The following is an 18,197-nucleotide window of genomic DNA, read 5'->3' on the forward strand; positions in this document are numbered from 1 at the left end:
GGGAGGAGGAATACAGAGCCATTGATCCATCAGGGAGGAGGAACACAGAGCCATTGATCTGCTCAGGGAGGAGGAATACAGAGCCATTGATCCATCAGGGAGGAGGAATACAGAGCCATTGATCTACTCAGGGAGGAGGAACACAGAGCCATTGATCTGCTCAGGGAGGAGGAACACAGAGCCATTGATCTACTCAGGGAGGAGGAACACAGAGCCATTGATCTACTCAGGGAGTAGGAACACAGAGCCATTGATCTGCTCAGGGAGGAGGAACACAGAGCCATTGATCTACTCAGGGAGGAGGAACACAGAGCCATTGATGCATCAGGGAGGAGGAACACAGAGCCATTGATCCATCAGGGAGGAGGAACACAGAGCCATTGATCTACTCAGGGAGGAGGAACACAGAGCCATTGATCTGATCAGGGAGGAGGAACACAGAGCCATTGATCTGATCAGGGAGTAGGAACACAGAGCCATTGATCTGCTCAGGGAGTAGGAACACAGAGCCATTGATCTGCTCAGGGAGGAGGAACACAGAGCCATTGATCTACTCAGGGATAAATCAGAGCTGGAACAGGCTGCTGAGACGGCCAATATCGATCTGCTAGGAATTAAAGGTAGAGTGGAGGAGAGGGAGAGAGAGTGGGAAGAGGTGGGAAGAGAGGTAGAGTGCAGGTATACGGTAAAGTCAAAGAGAGGGGGATGAAGAGTGGGGGTATACAGTAAGGATAAAGAGAGGTAGAGTGGAGGTGTACGGTAAGGATGAAGAGAGGTAGAGGAGGAATGGAGAGAGCAGAGTGAGAGGAGGTGGAGTGGGAAGAAAGGAGCAGAAGAGAGTGAAATGAAGTAAGGGAGGTGGAGAGGAAGAGAGAGATAGAAAGGAGGAGAAGAATTTAAACAAATCATCAAAACTAGGGCTGACCACAATTAGTCGACTGGTCGATTGGTTGGTCGATAGGCTGTTGGTCAACCAAGATTTTGTTGTTGTTGTTGCAGTAGCATTTATATACAGTGGGGGAAAAAAGTATTTAGTCAGCCACCAATTGTCTGTCATAGTTGAAGTGTACCTATGATAAAAATTACAGGCCTCTCATCTTTTTAAGTGGGAGAACTTGCACAATTGGTGGCTGACTAAATACTTTTTTGCCCCACTGTATATGTGTATATGTATGTATGTATGTATGTATGTATGTGTGTGTGTGTGTGTGTGTGTGTGTGTGTGTGTGTGTGTGTGTATACACACACATACATACATATATATGTATATGTGTATATATATATATATATATATATATATATATATATATATATATATATATATATATATATATATATATATATATATGTATGTGTGTGTGTGTGTGTGTATATATATATATAGTACCAGTCAAAAGTTTGAACACACCTACTCATTCAAGGGTTTTTCTTTATTTTTTACTATTTTCTACATTGTAGAATAATAGTGAACACATCAAAACTATGAAATAACACATATGGAATCATGTAGTAACCAAAAAAGTGTTAAACAAATCAAAATATATTTGAGATTCTTCAAAGTAGCCCCCCTTTGCCTTGATGACAGCTTTGCACACTCAGACCCAGGTTGAATGTTTCCTTGCAGACAGGCCATGTGTAGCCAATGTGATTTACAGGATGAATTTTTTTCTCAGGATATTTTCTACCTTCAGGCTGCAGTGTTTTTATTATTTGGCTTTATTGGCTATTTTTACATACAGTAGTTGGCAATAGAAGTTACTTTTTATGTTTGTCATTTAGATTTGGATTGAATTTTGATTAACCACATGACAATGATTTTGAGATATGAAGACGTTATTATAAATGAAATGAAACTGTTCCATGGAAATGTGCATATGAAAACCATAACTGGCACACAGTTCGGTAGAAATGGTAAGATAAATTGGCATTCCACATGAGAAAGTTTGTTGCCTATTACCGGCAACTTCAGGAGAGTAGCGAAAGAATCTGTGAAAGCCAGTAGGAGCTGGAGGAGGATGGTCGGGACAGGTTAAGGTTTTTTCTTCTGGTTATCTTGATCTCTGGCTCCCTCTTGAGTCATGTGTGTCTTATTTCATCAAACAGTGTGCTTATTAAAGCATTAGACAAGCTCAATGCATACATGGTGTGTGTCTACATATGGAAGAGTACGCGTTTAAAAATGTCGACAAATCGACTTGTCAAAAGAACAGACGACTTTCAGTCGACCAATACTTGTTTTAGTCGGGGACAGCCCTAATCAAAACAAATCATCATGAGGCTCTGTAGCTGGCTTATTCCTTCTTCACTCCATTGTCTTTAACCTTGTTGCATCCTCAGCTAAAAATGTACACTCCTACGTGATCACAACCTCCTCTCCTCTCTCTCCCCAGGGAGCTGTGAGATAGATGGTGGGAGGTGATTTATTGGCCTGTTGGTTACTGGGCAATAGGCCACTAAGAGAGGAGACACATGGTGCGTTCCTCTGCGCAGGCATTTCTGACACATGCCAGATCTTACAACGCCTGGATAGGTATTTTACGTATCAGCTAACCACATATTTTATGGAAATCTGGTGCCTAACGGCACAGTCGGTGACATGGCAGGCAACCATTGGTTGATGCATGCAACGTCTGAGCAGGGGAACGTGACCACAGTGATCAGTCTGCTCAGATGACCTTTGACCCGTTCTGTCTCCTGTGAACTAGCCCCAGACGACCAGGAGGCTCCCTGCATGAATCTTTATGAGGGGTTGGAACATTTGGTCCTGGGTGTCTGGTATGTATGCAGGATTCAACATATCCTAAAAGGCGCTGCATAGTCAATCTGACATCTGCATTGGCCGTGAAGCATTTACAGGGATACGGCCTCTGCAGAAGTCAGGGAATTCATTCTTCTTGCGCTTCGCGGAGCAGTGCAGAGCTGTTGAGCAGAGCTGTTGTGAAGGAAGTTGTCAAGGAAGTAAGTTTGTGTTTATACAGGACCTCCCTCCCCCACCTACCGTCAACCAATCATGTCAATGCGGAAATTTGGGAGGCGCACGGCGATGCGGTACGGAGATCAATTTGGCCTCTGCAAGCCTCTAGAGGGTCCACAACTGCGTCACACCCTCCATACGGAGCCTCCGACCACATTTTCAGATCAAGCATAAATAGTTTTTAAGCCTTCCACACTGTGACACTTGTATGTGGTTCATATGTCCCTACCACTGTGACACCTGTATGTGGTTCATATGTCCCTTCCACACTGTGACACCTGTATGTGGTTCATATGTCCCTTCCACACTGTGACACTTGTATGTGGTTCATATGTCCCTTCCACTGTGACACCTGTATGTGGTTCATATGTCCCTTCCACACTGTGACACTTGTATGTGGTTCATATGTCCCTTCCACACTGTGACACTTGTATGTGGTTCATATGTCCCTTCCACACTGTGACACTTGTATGTGGTTCATATGTCCCTTCCACTGTGACACTTGTATGTGGTTCATATGTCCCTTCCACACTGTGACACCTGTATGTGGTTCATATGTCCCTTCCACACTGTGACACTTGTATGTGGTTCATATGTCCCTTCCACTGTGACACCTGTATGTGGTTCATATGTCCCTTCCACACTGTGACACTTGTATGTGGTTCATATGTCCCTTCCACACTGTGACACGTGTATGTGGTTCATATGTCCCTTCCACACTGTGACACTTGTATGTGATTCATATGTCCCTTCCACACTGTGACACCTGTATGTGGTTCATATGTCCCTTCCACACTGTGACACCTGTATGTGGTTCATATGTCCCTTCCACTGTGACACCTGTATGTGGTTCATATGTCCCTTCCACACTGTGACACTTGTATGTGGTTCATATGTCCCTTCCACACTGTGACACCTGTATGTGGTTCATATGTCCCTTCCACACTGTGACACCTGTATGTGGTTCATATGTCCCTTCCACACTGTGACACTTGTATGTGGTTCATATGTCCCTTCCACACTGTGACACCTGTATGTGGTTCATATGTCCCTTCCACACTGTGACACTTGTATGTGGTTCATATGTCCCTTCCACACTGTGACACTTGTATGTGGTTCATATGTCCCTTCCACACTGTGACACCTGTATGTGGTTCATATGTCCCTTCCACACTGTGACACCTGTATGTGGTTCATATGTCCCTTCCACACTGTGACACCTGTATGTGGTTCATATGTCCCTTCCACACTGTGACACTTGTATGTGGTTCATATGTCCCTTCCACACTGTGACACGTGTATGTGGTTCATATGTCCCTTCCACACTGTGACACTTGTATGTGGTTCATATGTCCCTTCCTGCACGCTGGATGCTTACCTGATCTGCCTGACAAGACCTTACTGTGATCTCCACTCCTCCTAGACATGTGTCCCTGTCCCCAGTCCAGTGGAAAACAGGATGTGTATGAATACTGATGCTATCAGGAGCTATAATGACCAGCTGCTCTGCTTTCAACTGGGCCATTTCAGCCTAGTCATTTGACAGAGGCTGTACACAGAAATAACTTAGTACACCGAGGGAAAGCTCTGCTGCCTCCAATTATTTTTCTTAATTATTGATGGAATAGTGATGGATGTTTTCAATTCCAGCCCCACAAGGCTATCCAGACAGGGCCCAATCTTGTAAGGATTGATTGAAAGTTGTATTGCTGGTGAAGTTTGGAGTAGAACCTGAAATTGGTTAGAAATTGAGCTGCAGTAGGGCTAATATTACAGTTTGTGGCTAATATTTCATATAGCCTGCCCTGAATAGTGAATGTAGTGACTGAACCTTATAAGGCCCCAGACAACAGTGTGGGAAACTGAGGAACGTGATCTCTTGATGGCTGACGCGTCACCTTACAAGTGTAATATAAACTGGTAAAATGAGCCTGCAAAAAAAATATCTCAGACAGCAAACACTATACCAGCCTCGCTCAGGGGGCTACTGTCCCTTTAAATCCGGAGCCCTCAGCCCGCCCTCAGATGGGAACACCTAGTCAAGCCTTCGCGGGAGACTGGGGCGGTTGTCTGGTGTCGGAACATCATCTAATCCACGTTGCAGGGAGACAATTTTTAAGGGCCACGCCGAGAAAAATGCTTTTCTAGACCGCCAGAGACGGCCCGATGAAACGGAGGCGGCCTGTGGGCTTGGGTTATTCTCACAACCAGGACTCGGGAGCTTACCCAACAGCGAGGCCGAGGGAAAGGAGACGAGTGACGGGCGTGCTCCAGCTGTCCTCGCCGAGGCTCGTTGTGCCAGCTGGGTAAACTATTCCGTAACGTCCAGAACTGCTTACCTGTCACTCCCCCCTGCGTTATTTAGCGCAGCCCGATGATAGAAAATGTTCCTCCGACGCTCAGTGGGTGTGCGAGTCGTGCGGATCGCTGCTTCGCCTTGATTTTAAACGAGACAACCACAAAAGAGGGGGGACCCAGTATGGAAGCAGTGCCGCGCGATTCATGCAGCGTCGGTTGAGGTTCTCTTGGGTGATAATGCAGGTGCTCTGTGCGCACATAGGACGATGTAACAAGTCCCCATGGTGTTAGATGAACAAATACACAAGGTTTCCGCAACGATAAAAGGAGTCAAACCAACGGTGTTTGTTTGAACATTGTACATCCCTCAGCACATTCTATACAGAGGGTCCCGTGGGCGTTGAGCGGCTTGTGTGTGTATTGGTGATGGTGCAATAGCATCGAGCGAGGCGAGAGCGCACTGAAAGAAGAGGGGCTGTTTGGGAGGGGAGAAAGTCATTGACATCGACCGCCACTCCGCCAGTTTACATCAGCATACAGTTAGCCCTACCTACCTGTTGTTTCTGCCCTACACTTTTTACCTGTAAACAACGTCTCCTATGTCTCTGTCTCTCACACACACATACTTACCCTAGCCTCACCTTTCTCCCATCAATCGAACCGTGCAGGACCCTCTTGCTCATCCGCCGGCTACCGCAAGGCAGATGATGAGATGTCCGGGACTACTTTTCAGGCGGATCCCACAGATGCCACAGCGCGGACGATTCTGCTCAACCAACCTCAGAACACCAAGTTCTGTGATAACCATGTCAGGTAAGATTTCACCTGGCTACAGTATCATTATCATCCACTTACTGATGCTGTGATACTATGATTGCCTACAATACAGTTTGTTGATAGTTTTAGGAATTTGTTTTCTTAATTTAATTTTGTTTTAGTTAAATAGTTTTTGTGATTGCCCAATGGTCTTATTATTGATCGGCTATAGGAGATAATGGGCCATTTATGGAACAGTAAATTATGGTTGTACGTTATAATCAATTCTGTATTAAATGACCTCCAATGATTGGAGAAAGGCATCATAGAGTTGTTGTTTTAGGACTCCCCTGTTAGTGCCAGTCTGAGGAAAGTGCTTCACATGAACATTTAGGCTACTGTCATGTGACCGATATTAGCATTTTTTTTTTTGCGCATCATATCAAAACATCTATAAGGTTTTTTTGTTGAGCATCACAATCAATTTAAGATATTTTCAGTTGATTTGGACATGATCGGTCCCATGACTTGAATGGGATTTGTGCCACAAATGCTAAATTGTTAGCATGTGGAAACAATGCCTGGGAAACTAAACCAAAGCATGGATTTCTGTCATACCTTGTCCATAGACTACTTACAGGGTAAGGAAACCAATGTGTAATTTGGGTGAACTATTCCTTTAATCAATAATGACTAATGTGTTTTTAAAGCAGGCACTGAAAGCAAAGTAACTACAGAGAGTTAATAGAAGTGCCTCAGGTGGAAATGGGAGACATTTAGTAGCCTAGCATGAAATAGAATAGAACAAGTTCCATTCAAAGTTTGAAAGAAATGAGTTTTGCTCAGGAAAAATATCCCCAAATCTAACTAGATCTACTGTATGATCTAGGTTTGGTCAATGGTCATTTTACTCTGTGCTGTCCTGATCAGATGAAGCAAACAACCTTCTCGCACTACATTTTAAAATGGATACTCATTCCTTCAATTCAGGAAGTACACTGAAATTACAATTATCTTCAATGCTTTTCAATGAGGAAGAATTGGAATTTGGCTTACTTTCTGAATTGCCTGGGATTGAAATAGTTCCCAACCCTGGTAAGCAGGGGATATGGCCTTAACAAATCCAGTCTCTAAAGGGACAACATTCACAACCAGTTGCTTAATGATTTGGTGTGTGGCTATCTGTCTGGGCAGGGTTCTGGGTAGGGCCCAAACGGAATCTTCATTTGTGTGGAATCTCTTTTACAAACACCCTCCCAGCTGTCGGCTGCATATTCCATGGTGACGACAACACTGGAGCTATACGTGTTGAGTCGTTTAGCTTTGCAGACCAATGTATTGTTATTACCCCTCAATGTATTTATGTTGGTTTGAGGAGATAGGGTTGAGTTCAGTGGTGTGCAGCAATGTCGGAATGTTCAAATAGAAATACCATTTCTAGAATAGTTATGTAGAATAGGAAATCATGTTGGCTCTATATGCCCTACAACTCTATCTGGAACATTTAGGAGACTACGCCCTCCTGAACAATACCCTGCCACCTATTGAATCCATCAGGTCCTAGTTACGTGGGGCAATCGGCAAACACACCTCACCGATCTGTCTTTACCTTCAGGAGATTCAATTCTGCTCTGAAAGGGGTCTATTTCAGGTCCGTTAATGAGATTAAGGTGGGCCTTCGTCAAATTGTCTAATTTGATCACCAGGCCTTTTACTGGCCTGTGATTGGCCAGTCTGGCTCTGGAGCCATGCCCTGTGTATGTCTGTGTTTTGGGGCTTTACTGGTCCTATTGATTACTCTGAGATTAAATTCCTATAGCTCTTATCCCCTCACCTCTTCTGTTTTCCTCTTCCACCTCTTCTCTGCCTTCACTACATTTTATTCACTGCCCTGTGTCCTTGTGTCTCTGTGTCTCTGTGTCCCTGTGTCCCTGTGTCCCTGTGTCCCTGTGTCCTTGTGTCCCTGTCTCCCTGTGTCTCTGTGTCAAATCAAATCAAATTGTATTTGTCACATGCGCTGAATACAACAGGTGAAGACCTTACAGTGAAATGCTTACTTACAAGCCCTTAACCAACAATGTTTAAGAAGTTTTTAAGAAAAAAAATAGATAAGTAGAAAATAAAATGAACAAATAATTAATCAGCAGCAGTAAAATAACAATAGCGAGTCAATGTGCAGGGGCACCGGTTAGTCCAGGTAATTGAGGTATTATGTACATGTGTCCCTGTGTATCTGTGTCCATCTGTGTCCCTGTGTATCTGTGTCCCTGTGTATCTGTGTCCCTGTGTATCTGTGTCCCTGTGTCCTTTTGTCCCTGTGCATGAGTGAAAGTCTCCTCCACCTGTTAATCAGTCGCCACCGCAACACAACCACCATTAACACATACGTGGCGTAGATGTTGTTTAGACACAGCTCTAGGATCAGATTAAACTCGACAGTTTCCTAACCTTAACCATTGGGGAAGAAATGTAAAAACAGACCATACATCAGTCTCTAGGCGCAATCGTAACTCATTAACAAACACAGTAACCACAGTGACACTCAGACAACCACCATAAATCTGTTACATCTCAATATACTGTATTTACCACAACCATAAACTGCCCTGATAGCATCACAGCAATTACATGGCCACATTATCAACAAACAGTTTTTCCGGTCTGTACAGCGAACACTAGCAACCAACTCATTTATTACAGAACTTGTGTGTGAGTGTATATCATTTGTCTGTTAGGTTAGATATAAGCAGCTTTAACGTGTGAATCAGATGTGTTTATCCTAACACACTGAGGTACCAGAAGAAGGGGTGTGTATCTGGGTCAGCAGCTGCTGTTTGATGTCCTGCTCTTTGTGTGTGACTGTGGGCTCATCTCCAGATTTACATGTGATGGAGGATTTAGATACTCTCTTAGACACACACACAAATGCGCACACACAAACGTACACACAAACACACCCTTGACTTAGCTATATTGGCCAGGATAACGGCGGACCCTGAAGGGAAGGCTGGTAGTTATTTTTGTCTCTCAAAAAGCTCTTACAGCTGCTGGCTATTGTCAATGCTAATAATTGCTGTTGTCTGAGCAATACAGGTGATTGACAAGGTGAGCCTCCCAAGGCCTCATACACCCCTATTTAGGAGGTTTGGTCTGTGTATATATAGCTTTGAACAGTGAGGTTCGATCTATTTGCAGGAGTGTGAAGGTGTGCAGCCCATAATAGATCCATGGTAACACTTTACTTGACACCCAGCGCCATAACATGTTATGCCACGGTCATAACCATGTCATAATGTGTCATAACAGCTGACATAACTTGTCATAACCTGTCAGAAATGGTCAAAACACTGTTATGACCCATATATTTACACCTGTGACATATTGTATTATGTTATGGATGGTTATGACACCTGCATTTATTCAAATGTGTTTTTTCCTGCCAAGAAGTTTCCTTTCACTTGAAAGTTTGTTTCTTAAGTCCTTGGTTGTTGTTGTAATGAATTCTTTACGGTCATGTTTTTTTCCATCATATTTTAAATAACTTGTAGAAAATACTCTTTATGGCACTGTCATAAAGCATTATGACCATCCTGTGTCACTTAACTTGGACTAAGAAAATACACTTCATCCTTTGTCTGTTAGATTAGATAAAAGCAGCTTTAACGTGTGGGTCAGATGTGCTTATCTCAACACACTGTGGTACCAGAAGAAGGGGTGTGTGTGTGTATCCGGTTCAGCTGTTGCGTCTGCTATTTGATATCCTGGTCTTTGTGTGTGACTGTGGGCTCGTTGCAGGGAGACCATTTTTTTAAGGGCCACGCCGAGAAAAAGCCTTTTCCAGACCGCCAGAGACGGCCCGATGAGACGGAGGAGGTCTGTGGGCTTGGGGTATTCTCACATTTCAGAACATGTTAAAATAACATGAACATACTGTTGACACATAGGCTATGGTGTAATAGAAGCTTTTGTCTTGTGTGGTAGGTTTTGTGGCTTTTGACACTCTTATGTAGGTGTCATAACCAGCCATAAAAATATGTCCAACAGGTCTAAATGTGTGTCATGACAGTGTTATAGCCATATTATGACAGGTTGTCAGCTGTTATGACATGGTTATAATGCTGGGTATAGTAATGTGCTACCTGATCCGGTAATGTTTTCTGCCTGTAACCGGAATTTCTAGTTGAACAAAAAGGAGAGCAGTCGTTGAAAACACAGATCAAAATCATTTCAGTTCAATTGCAAGTTGCAACATGCAGCTCCTGGAGACAGGCCTTTGTATATTCTAACCAGACACATCAGCCTGAGAGGATTGTACCAAGTCAAAACAGAAGACCCTGACAGAATCACACAGTATTCATATTGTCATCACCACTATAAGATTCACAGTGTCCTCGGTCCTTACACCTTCAGTAGCTCTCACGCCATTCACTGTTAAACCATATGAGAACAACCCAGAACATCCAGAACAGGTCTAGTGGCCATCACAAATAGAACACTGGAAATCATGTGCATTACAGAAAAGGGAAAACATAAATATGCTCATCATTGTGTTAATTACTATTAACTGAATATTAACTTTATTCATCTGAAATATTCCCGTTTCACCGCCATAGGACATTTTGAGTCTAATTGTGTTGTCTCTGTAATGGGGTTTCATGTGCATCGATCATTTTAGTGGAGATTTCTGAAGAATGTTTTGAAGAAGGGATTTAAACTCGAGTGACTAGCTCTGTGTTACCCTGGAGAACACCGAGAAAGTTTCTGAAAAATAAAATCAAACTCCCTATTTTTGTCTACAGTATACACACAGCCCACGGGGGATTACTTTTTTGGTGTGCGTATTTGTGTTTCATTACCGTGGTGACTAACCCTGTGTCGTACATGTATCCCTCCTCCTCCTCTTTCTCCTCCTCAGTACCACTAAGTACGGGGTGCTCACCTTCTTGCCTCGTTTCTTGTACGAGCAGATCCGCCGGGCCGCCAACGCCTTCTTCCTCTTCATCGCCCTGATGCAGGTAGGCCACGCCCAGTACAGGTGGTTTACTCTGGAGGGAGCAATGTAGAGCTTTCACATAGAAGTGTGTTGTCAAGACAAGATATGATTCTCTGTGGAGTAGAACTATGAAACAAATCAGCTCTATCCATTACATTTCTATCTGTAACCTGCACTGACGACCTGACCGTGTCTAAACAAACCGTCAGCGTTTCCTCAACATTGTCTCTGCGTTCTTCCTCAGCAAATCCCTGATGTTTCTCCTACGGGTCGCTACACCACCCTGGTACCGCTCATCTTCATCCTCACTGTGGCCGGGATCAAAGAGATCATAGAGGATTATGTAAGTAGGACGGTCACAGGTCAGCAGTCACAGGTCAGCTGTCACAGGTCAGCTGTCACAGGTCAGCAGTCACAGGTCAGCTGTCACAGGTCAGCTGTCACAGGTCAGCTGTCACAGGTCAGCTGTCACAGGTCAGCAGTCACAGGTCAGCAGTCACAGGGTCAGCAGTCACAGGGTCAGCAGTCACAGGGTCAGCAGTCACAGGTCAGCAGTCACAGGTCAGCAGTCACAGGTCAGCAGTCACAGGTCAGCTCCTCCGCTGTGGAACAACACCCTGCAGAGTTTATAAATCTCCCCCTCTGTTCCAAAACAATTGCTTAGCCAGCACAGTGCCGTTCTTGTGCATCTAATGTGACAGAAAAAGGGAGGGAGACTGGTAAGGCGCTAACACCCCCTCTCCGTCTCTTTACAGCAAAGACACAAGGCAGACAACACAGTCAACAAGAAAAAGACCACAGGTATTGGACATGTGTGAACCCGTGCTAGTCCGTTTCATGAGTGAATTCCATGTAGCTTAAGGGAATAGACACTTGTATTTTAGGAAAGAGCAGCAGTATATGACGTGTTTAGTCTAACAGCTCTGTTGTCATTGTGTCTCAGTTCTGGGGAACGGAGCCTGGCAGACCATCATATGGAAACAGGTACTATTACCCTCATCCTGTCAACAGCCTGTCTGACTAGTGGTTACATATGGAGCCCACACTTTCCACAACACACCACCTGAACATGGGAAAAGTCCTAACTCTAGTTGCAGCCTGTAACTAGGGCCCAGAGTTTTTCCTCATCAGGTGATATGGTGAAGGAAAACTCTGGGCCCTAGTAATAAAGACTGCATGGCTCATTCTGTACCTCTCCAGAATGTTCTCTGGCATCTTTCTCCACGTTGTTGAGTATCCTTTGTATCTAATGCTGAGCAGCTTGCTCTGACTGAGGGACACGTCAGACTTTAACATCCACAGTAAAGCTACTCGCTGCTCACTGTCACTTTCTCTCTCCCTCTCTCCACCATCCCTCTCTCCACCATCCCTCTCTCTCCCTCCCTCTCTCCACCCTCCCTCTCTTCCTCCACCACCATCCCTCTCTCTCCCTCCACCACCATCCCTCTCTCTCCCTCCACCACCATCCCTCTCTCTCCCCCTCCACCACCTCTCTCCCCCTCCACCACCACCCTCCCTCTTCCTCCACCACCATCCCTCTCTCTCCCTCTCTCCACCCTCCCTCTCTTCCTCCACCACCATCCCTCTCTCTCCCTCCACCACCATCCCTCTCTCTCCCTCCACCACCATCCCTCTCTCTCCCCCTCCACCACCTCTCTCCCCCTCCACCACCACCCTCCCTCTTCCTCCACCACCATCCCTCTCTCTCCCTCTCTCCACCCTCCCTCTCTCCCTCCACCACCATCCCTCTCTTTCCCTCCACCACCATCCCTCTCTTTCCCTCCACCACCATCCCTCTCTTTCCCTCCACCACCATCCCTCTTTCCCTCCACCACCATCAAATCTCTCCCTCCACCACCATCCCTCTCTCTCTCCCTCCACCACCATCCCTCTCTCTCTCCCTCCCTCCACCACCATCCCTCCCTCTCTCCCTCCACCATCCCTCCCTCTCTCCCTCCACCACCATCCCTCTCCCTCCACCACCATCCCCCTCTCTCCCTCCACCACCATCCCTCTCTCTCCCTCCACCACCATCCCCCTCTCTCCCTCCACCACCATCCCTCTCTCTCCCTCCACCACCATCCCTCTCTCTCCCTCCACCACCATCCCTCCCTCTCTCCCTCCACCACCATCCCTCTCCCTCCACCACCATCCCTCTCTCTCCCTCCACCACCATCCCCCTCTCTCCCTCCACCACCATCCCTCTCTCTCCCTCCACCACCATCCCTCTCTCTCCCTCCACCACCATCCCTCTCTCTCCCTCCACCACCATCCCTCTCTCTCCCTCCACCACCATCCCTCTCTCTCCCTCCACCACCATCCCTCTCTCTCCCTCCACCACCACCCTCCCTCTCTCCCTCCACCACCACCCTCTCTCTCCCTCCACCATCTCTCTCCCTCCACCACCATCCCCCTCTCTTTCCTTCCACCATCTCTCTCCCTCCATCCCCTCTCCCTCCACCATCTCTCTCCCTCCACCACCATCCCCTCTCTCTCCCTCCACCACCATCCCCCTCTCTTTCCCTCCACCATCTCTCTCCCTCCACCACCATCCCCCTCTCTTTCCCTCCACCATCTCTCTCCCTCCACCACCATCTCTCTCTCTCTTCCCCCATCCATTTCCAATGTCATTCTGACTTCATGCTGTTGCATTGCTGCGTCCTGGCCACAAGGTGGCAGTAGGAGACATAGTGAAGGTGACCAATGGGCAGCATCTTCCAGCTGACATGGTCATAGTGTCCTCCAGGTTGGTTTGCGGTCTTGTGTTTGTGTGGTCAGTGTTAGTTAAAGTAGTGTTTGATCAGTGTTGTCAGGCTAGTAATAGGGGAGGCATTGAGGGTTGTCAACATTATGTTTGATCAATGATTCAATATTGTTATTTGACTATTGCATAGATGAATGTTGTGGTAAAGTTGGACTCCATCTCTCTCCGCAGTGAGCCTCAGGCCATGTGTTATACTGAGACCTCCAACCTGGACGGAGAAACCAACCTGAAGATCAGACAGGTGGGACGCATGCGCAATCACCCCAACGCTGTGCTGTGTGTGTGTGTACCTGCTCTAACAAGGTGTGTGTGTGTGTGTGTGTACCTGCTCTAACAAGGTGTGTGTGTGTGTGTGTACCTGCTCTAACAAGGTGTGTGTGTGTGTGTGTACCTGCTCTAACAAGGTGTGTGTGTGTGTGTGTGTGTGTGTGTGTGTGTGTGTGTGTGTGTGTGGTGTGTGTACCTGCTCTAACAAGGTGTGTGTGTGTGTGTGTACCTGCTCTAACAAGGTGTGTGTGTGTGTGTGTGTGTGTGTGTACCTGCTCTAACAAGGTGTGTGTGTGTGTGTATTTCAGGGTCTCCCTCTCACAGCTGGTCTCCAGTCTCTGGAGGAGCTGGTGGGTCTCTCTGGCCGTCTGGAGTGTGAAGAGCCCAACAGACACCTGTATGACTTCACTGGGACTCTACGCCTGGACAACCAAAAGTACTGAACACTCTCTCTCTCATTTATTTTTGAATTTTTGGGGTTTACTGCCAGGGCCCAGGTCTGGCAGTACTGCTCTAGCAGGTCCAGGCTCTGCTGTCGGCCATGTGCTGTGGGTGACAGCAGGCATAGGTCATCTACAAAGAGTAGGCATTTAACTTCTGAATTGTGGAGACTAACACCAGCGGCTGAGGATTTTTCTAGAATAGTGGCCAATTCGTTGATGTAAATATTGAAGAGTGCAGGGCTCAGATTGCAACCCTGGCGAAGGCCCCCGCCCCTGGTTAAAGAATTCTGTTATTTTCTTGACAATTTTAATGCTGCACGTTTTGCCAGTATACACTGATTTTATTATGTCATATGTTTTACCCCCTACACCACTTTCAATAACTTTGTAGAACAGTCCTGTATGCCAAATAAAATCAAATGCTTTTTGGAAGTCGATAAAGCAAGCGTATATTTTTGTATTATTTTGGTGGACATGTTTATCTATCAGGGTGTGTAGGGTGTAATTATGATCAGTTGTGCGATGTTTTGGTATAAATCCAATTTAGCTTTTACTCAAGACATTGTGCTTATTAAGGAAGTTCAGAACTCTTACATTTATAATACTACAGAAAACCTTCCCATGGTTACTGTTCACACAAATGCCTCTAATTGTTTCATGCTGACCAGACTACTCGCGCGCGTGCGTTTGCCATCGCGTGCATGTTGATTTTGTCCATTCACACCAGATGCGATCAGGACACGCAGGTTGAAATATCAAAACGAACTCTGAACCAACTATATTAATTTGGGGACAGGTCAAAAAGCATTAAACATTTATGGCAAATAAGCTAGCTAGCTTGCTGTTGCTAGCTCATTTGTCCTGGTATATAAACGTTGGGTTGGTATTTTACCTGAAATGCACAAGGTCCTCTACTCTGACAATTAATCCACAGATAAAAGGGTAAAAGTTTGTTTCTAGTAATATCTCCTCCTTCAGGCTTCTTCTTCTTCTTTGGACTTTATATGGCGGTTGGCAACCAACTTTAGGTGCATTACCACAACCAACTAGACACGTGGGTATATGCTCCTAAAAACCAATGAGGAGATGGGAGAGGCGGGACTTGCAGCGCATCAAGCGTCACAAATAGAACCAAGTTCTATTTTAGCGCCTGGCTATGCGGATGCTCGCACACGACGCAAGCAGTGTGGCCAGCATGTTAGGGTCAAATGTGTCTCCATTCTTAAAGATTGGGGTTATGAGTCCTTGATTCCAGATGTCAGGGAAATAACCTACACTCAGGATCAAATGAAACAATTTTAATATAGCCAGTTGAAATGTTGCACTAGTGAATTTGAGCATCTCATTTAGGATTCCATAAGGTCCGCATGCTTTTTTATTTTTTATTTGAGGGCCTGAAGTTTCTTATAGAGCTCATGGTCAGTAATTGGAGAGTCCAATGGATTTTGATTGTCCTTTATAGATTTTTCTAGTCCATTAAACTTCTGGTTCTGAGTTTTTAAAGTCTCACAGTAATGAAGGTGTAATTCATCATTATTTGGGTCTCTGTGCTTTTGTTTTTTCCCTTGTAAAATTATAATCTGCATCAAACCAGTTGTCATCTCTGGTCTGTAAAATTATAATCTGCATCAAACCAGTTGTCATCTCTGGTCTGTAAAATTATAATCTGCATCAAACCAGTTGTCATCGCTGGTCTTTTTTGGTTAGATTTTAAAATCTATTTCAGTTGTGCTTCTTTTGCCGTTTGCCTGAATATATTGTTGATGTTTTCTTACTTCTAGATTGATGCCTTCTTTACTGTGAGTGGATGTGGTATCCAGAAAGTTATCTAAGAGTGTTTGGATATTTTGGTTCCAGGTTGCTTTCTGGTAATCTTCTGTGCTGTTTTGGGCCCGTCTGTATGAGTTTCTGATGTTGTACAGCTTACTGGGCTGTGAATGTGTGGTTGTTTCCATGTCTGTTCTTTTGAGGAACAACGTAATTTGGCTGTGATCAGACAGAGGTGTTAGTGGCTTGACAGTGAATGAGCTGAGAGAGAAGGGGTCAATGTCTGTAATCATATAGTCTACTGTACTGTGGCCGAGAGGTGAGCAATAGGTAAATCTCCCCAAAGAGTCCCCCCGTAACCTACCATTGACAAAGTACAGACCCAGGCTTCCACAGAGCTGCAACAGAACCCTTCCGTTTTTGTTGACGGTGCTGTCACTGTTGTTTCTATGGGGGAGATTAAGACAGTTAGAAACAGTATGGCCTGTAATAAAGCTGTCCCCTCGTGTGCTCGTTAGATCAGGTAGTGTTCCTGTGTGTGCATTTGTGTCCCCACAGATGAGCACATTTCCCTGGGCCTGGAAATGGCTCGTCTCTTCCTCAAGGGTGGGGAAGATCTCCTCTGAGTATTATGGGGATTCTGAGGGGGGATATATATTGTGCAAAGGAACACATCTTTTTCTGTCAGTACAAGTTCTTTTTTCAGTTTTAACCAAATGTGATATTTAGGGGATCAATTAGATTTTGTAGTTGGGATTTGTAGAAAATGATCAATCCTCCAGAGTCTCTGCCTCTATTGACAGAGCTGTGTTACTGTGACGGCACAATTACCTCTCTGTAGCCTGTGGGACAGTGAGTGACAATGTCAGCCTTACACCATGTCTCCTGCAGAATGATGACATCAACATCTTTAAGATTTTATTTAAACTCCTGTACAAAACTCTTCAGCCCAAAGGTTGAGTTTAGGCCCTGAATGTTTTCATGTTGCAAAAAGAATGAATAGCACAGTCAGAAATACAGTAACTACTGAGTTGTTCAGGGTAATAAACAGAATAACAGTCAGAAATACAGTAACTACTGAGTTGTTCAGGGTAATAAACAGAATAACAGTCAGAAATACAGTAACTACTAACTACTGAGTTGTTCAGGGTAATAAACAGAATAACAGTCAGAAATACAGTAACTACTAACTACTGAGTTGTTCAGGGTAATAAACAGAATAACAGTCAGAAATACAGTAACTACTGAGTTGTTCAGGGTAATAAACAGAATAACAGTCAGAAATACAGTAACTACTGAGTTGTTCAGGGTAATAAACAGAATAACAGTCAGAAATACAGTAACTACTGAGTTGTTCAGGGTAATAAACAGAATAACAGTCAGAAATACAGTAACTACTGAGTTGTTCAGGGTAATAAACAGAATAACAGTCAGAAATACAGTAACTACTAACTACTGAGTTGTTCAGGGTAATAAACAGAATAACAGTCAGAAATACAGTAACTACTGAGTTGTTCAGGGTAATAAACAGAATAACAGTCAGAAATACAGTAACTACTGAGTTGTTCAGGGTAATAAACAGAATAACAGTCAGAAATACAGTAACTACTAACTACTGAGTTGTTCAGGGTAATAAACAGAATAACAGTCAGAAATACAGTAACTACTGAGTTGTTCAGGGTAATAAACAGAATAACAGTCAGAAATACAGTAACTACTAACTACTGAGTTGTTCAGGGTAATAAACAGAATAACAGTCAGAAATACAGTAACTACTAACTACTGAGTTGTTCAGGGTAATAAACAGAATAACAGTCAGAAATACAGTAACTACTAACTACTGAGTTGTTCAGGGTAATAAACAGAATAACAGTCAGAAATACAGTAACTACTAACTACTGAGTTGTTCAGGGTAATAAACAGAATAACAGTCAG

General features: G+C 44.7%; 1 protein-coding gene across 3 annotated transcripts in view; it reads left to right on the forward strand.

The window, feature by feature from the left end:
- The window catches only part of LOC106590443 (phospholipid-transporting ATPase IB), a 126,820-nt gene that overhangs the window by 12,862 nt on the left and 95,761 nt on the right, over positions 1-18,197 (forward strand). The window contains exons 1-9 of one of the 3 annotated variants that reach the window (XM_014181492.3): positions 4,978-5,280; positions 5,941-6,085; positions 10,944-11,043; positions 11,266-11,364; positions 11,777-11,822; positions 11,965-12,005; positions 13,694-13,767; positions 13,957-14,026; positions 14,361-14,488. In XM_014181492.3, coding sequence (XP_014036967.2) covers positions 5,985-6,085; positions 10,944-11,043; positions 11,266-11,364; positions 11,777-11,822; positions 11,965-12,005; positions 13,694-13,767; positions 13,957-14,026; positions 14,361-14,488 — 659 coding nt within the window. In that variant the 5' untranslated portion in view covers positions 4,978-5,280; positions 5,941-5,984. Of the gene's footprint in view, positions 1-4,977; positions 5,281-5,940; positions 6,086-10,943; positions 11,044-11,265; positions 11,365-11,776; positions 11,823-11,964; positions 12,006-13,693; positions 13,768-13,956; positions 14,027-14,360; positions 14,489-18,197 lie in introns of those variants that run through there. The other 2 variants (XM_014181490.3, XM_045710739.2) reach the window with 2 other exon arrangements.

Source organism: Salmo salar, chromosome 29, assembly GCF_965601325.2.
Source record: "Salmo salar chromosome 29, fSalSal1, whole genome shotgun sequence".
Lineage (NCBI taxonomy): Eukaryota > Metazoa > Chordata > Actinopteri > Salmoniformes > Salmonidae > Salmo > Salmo salar.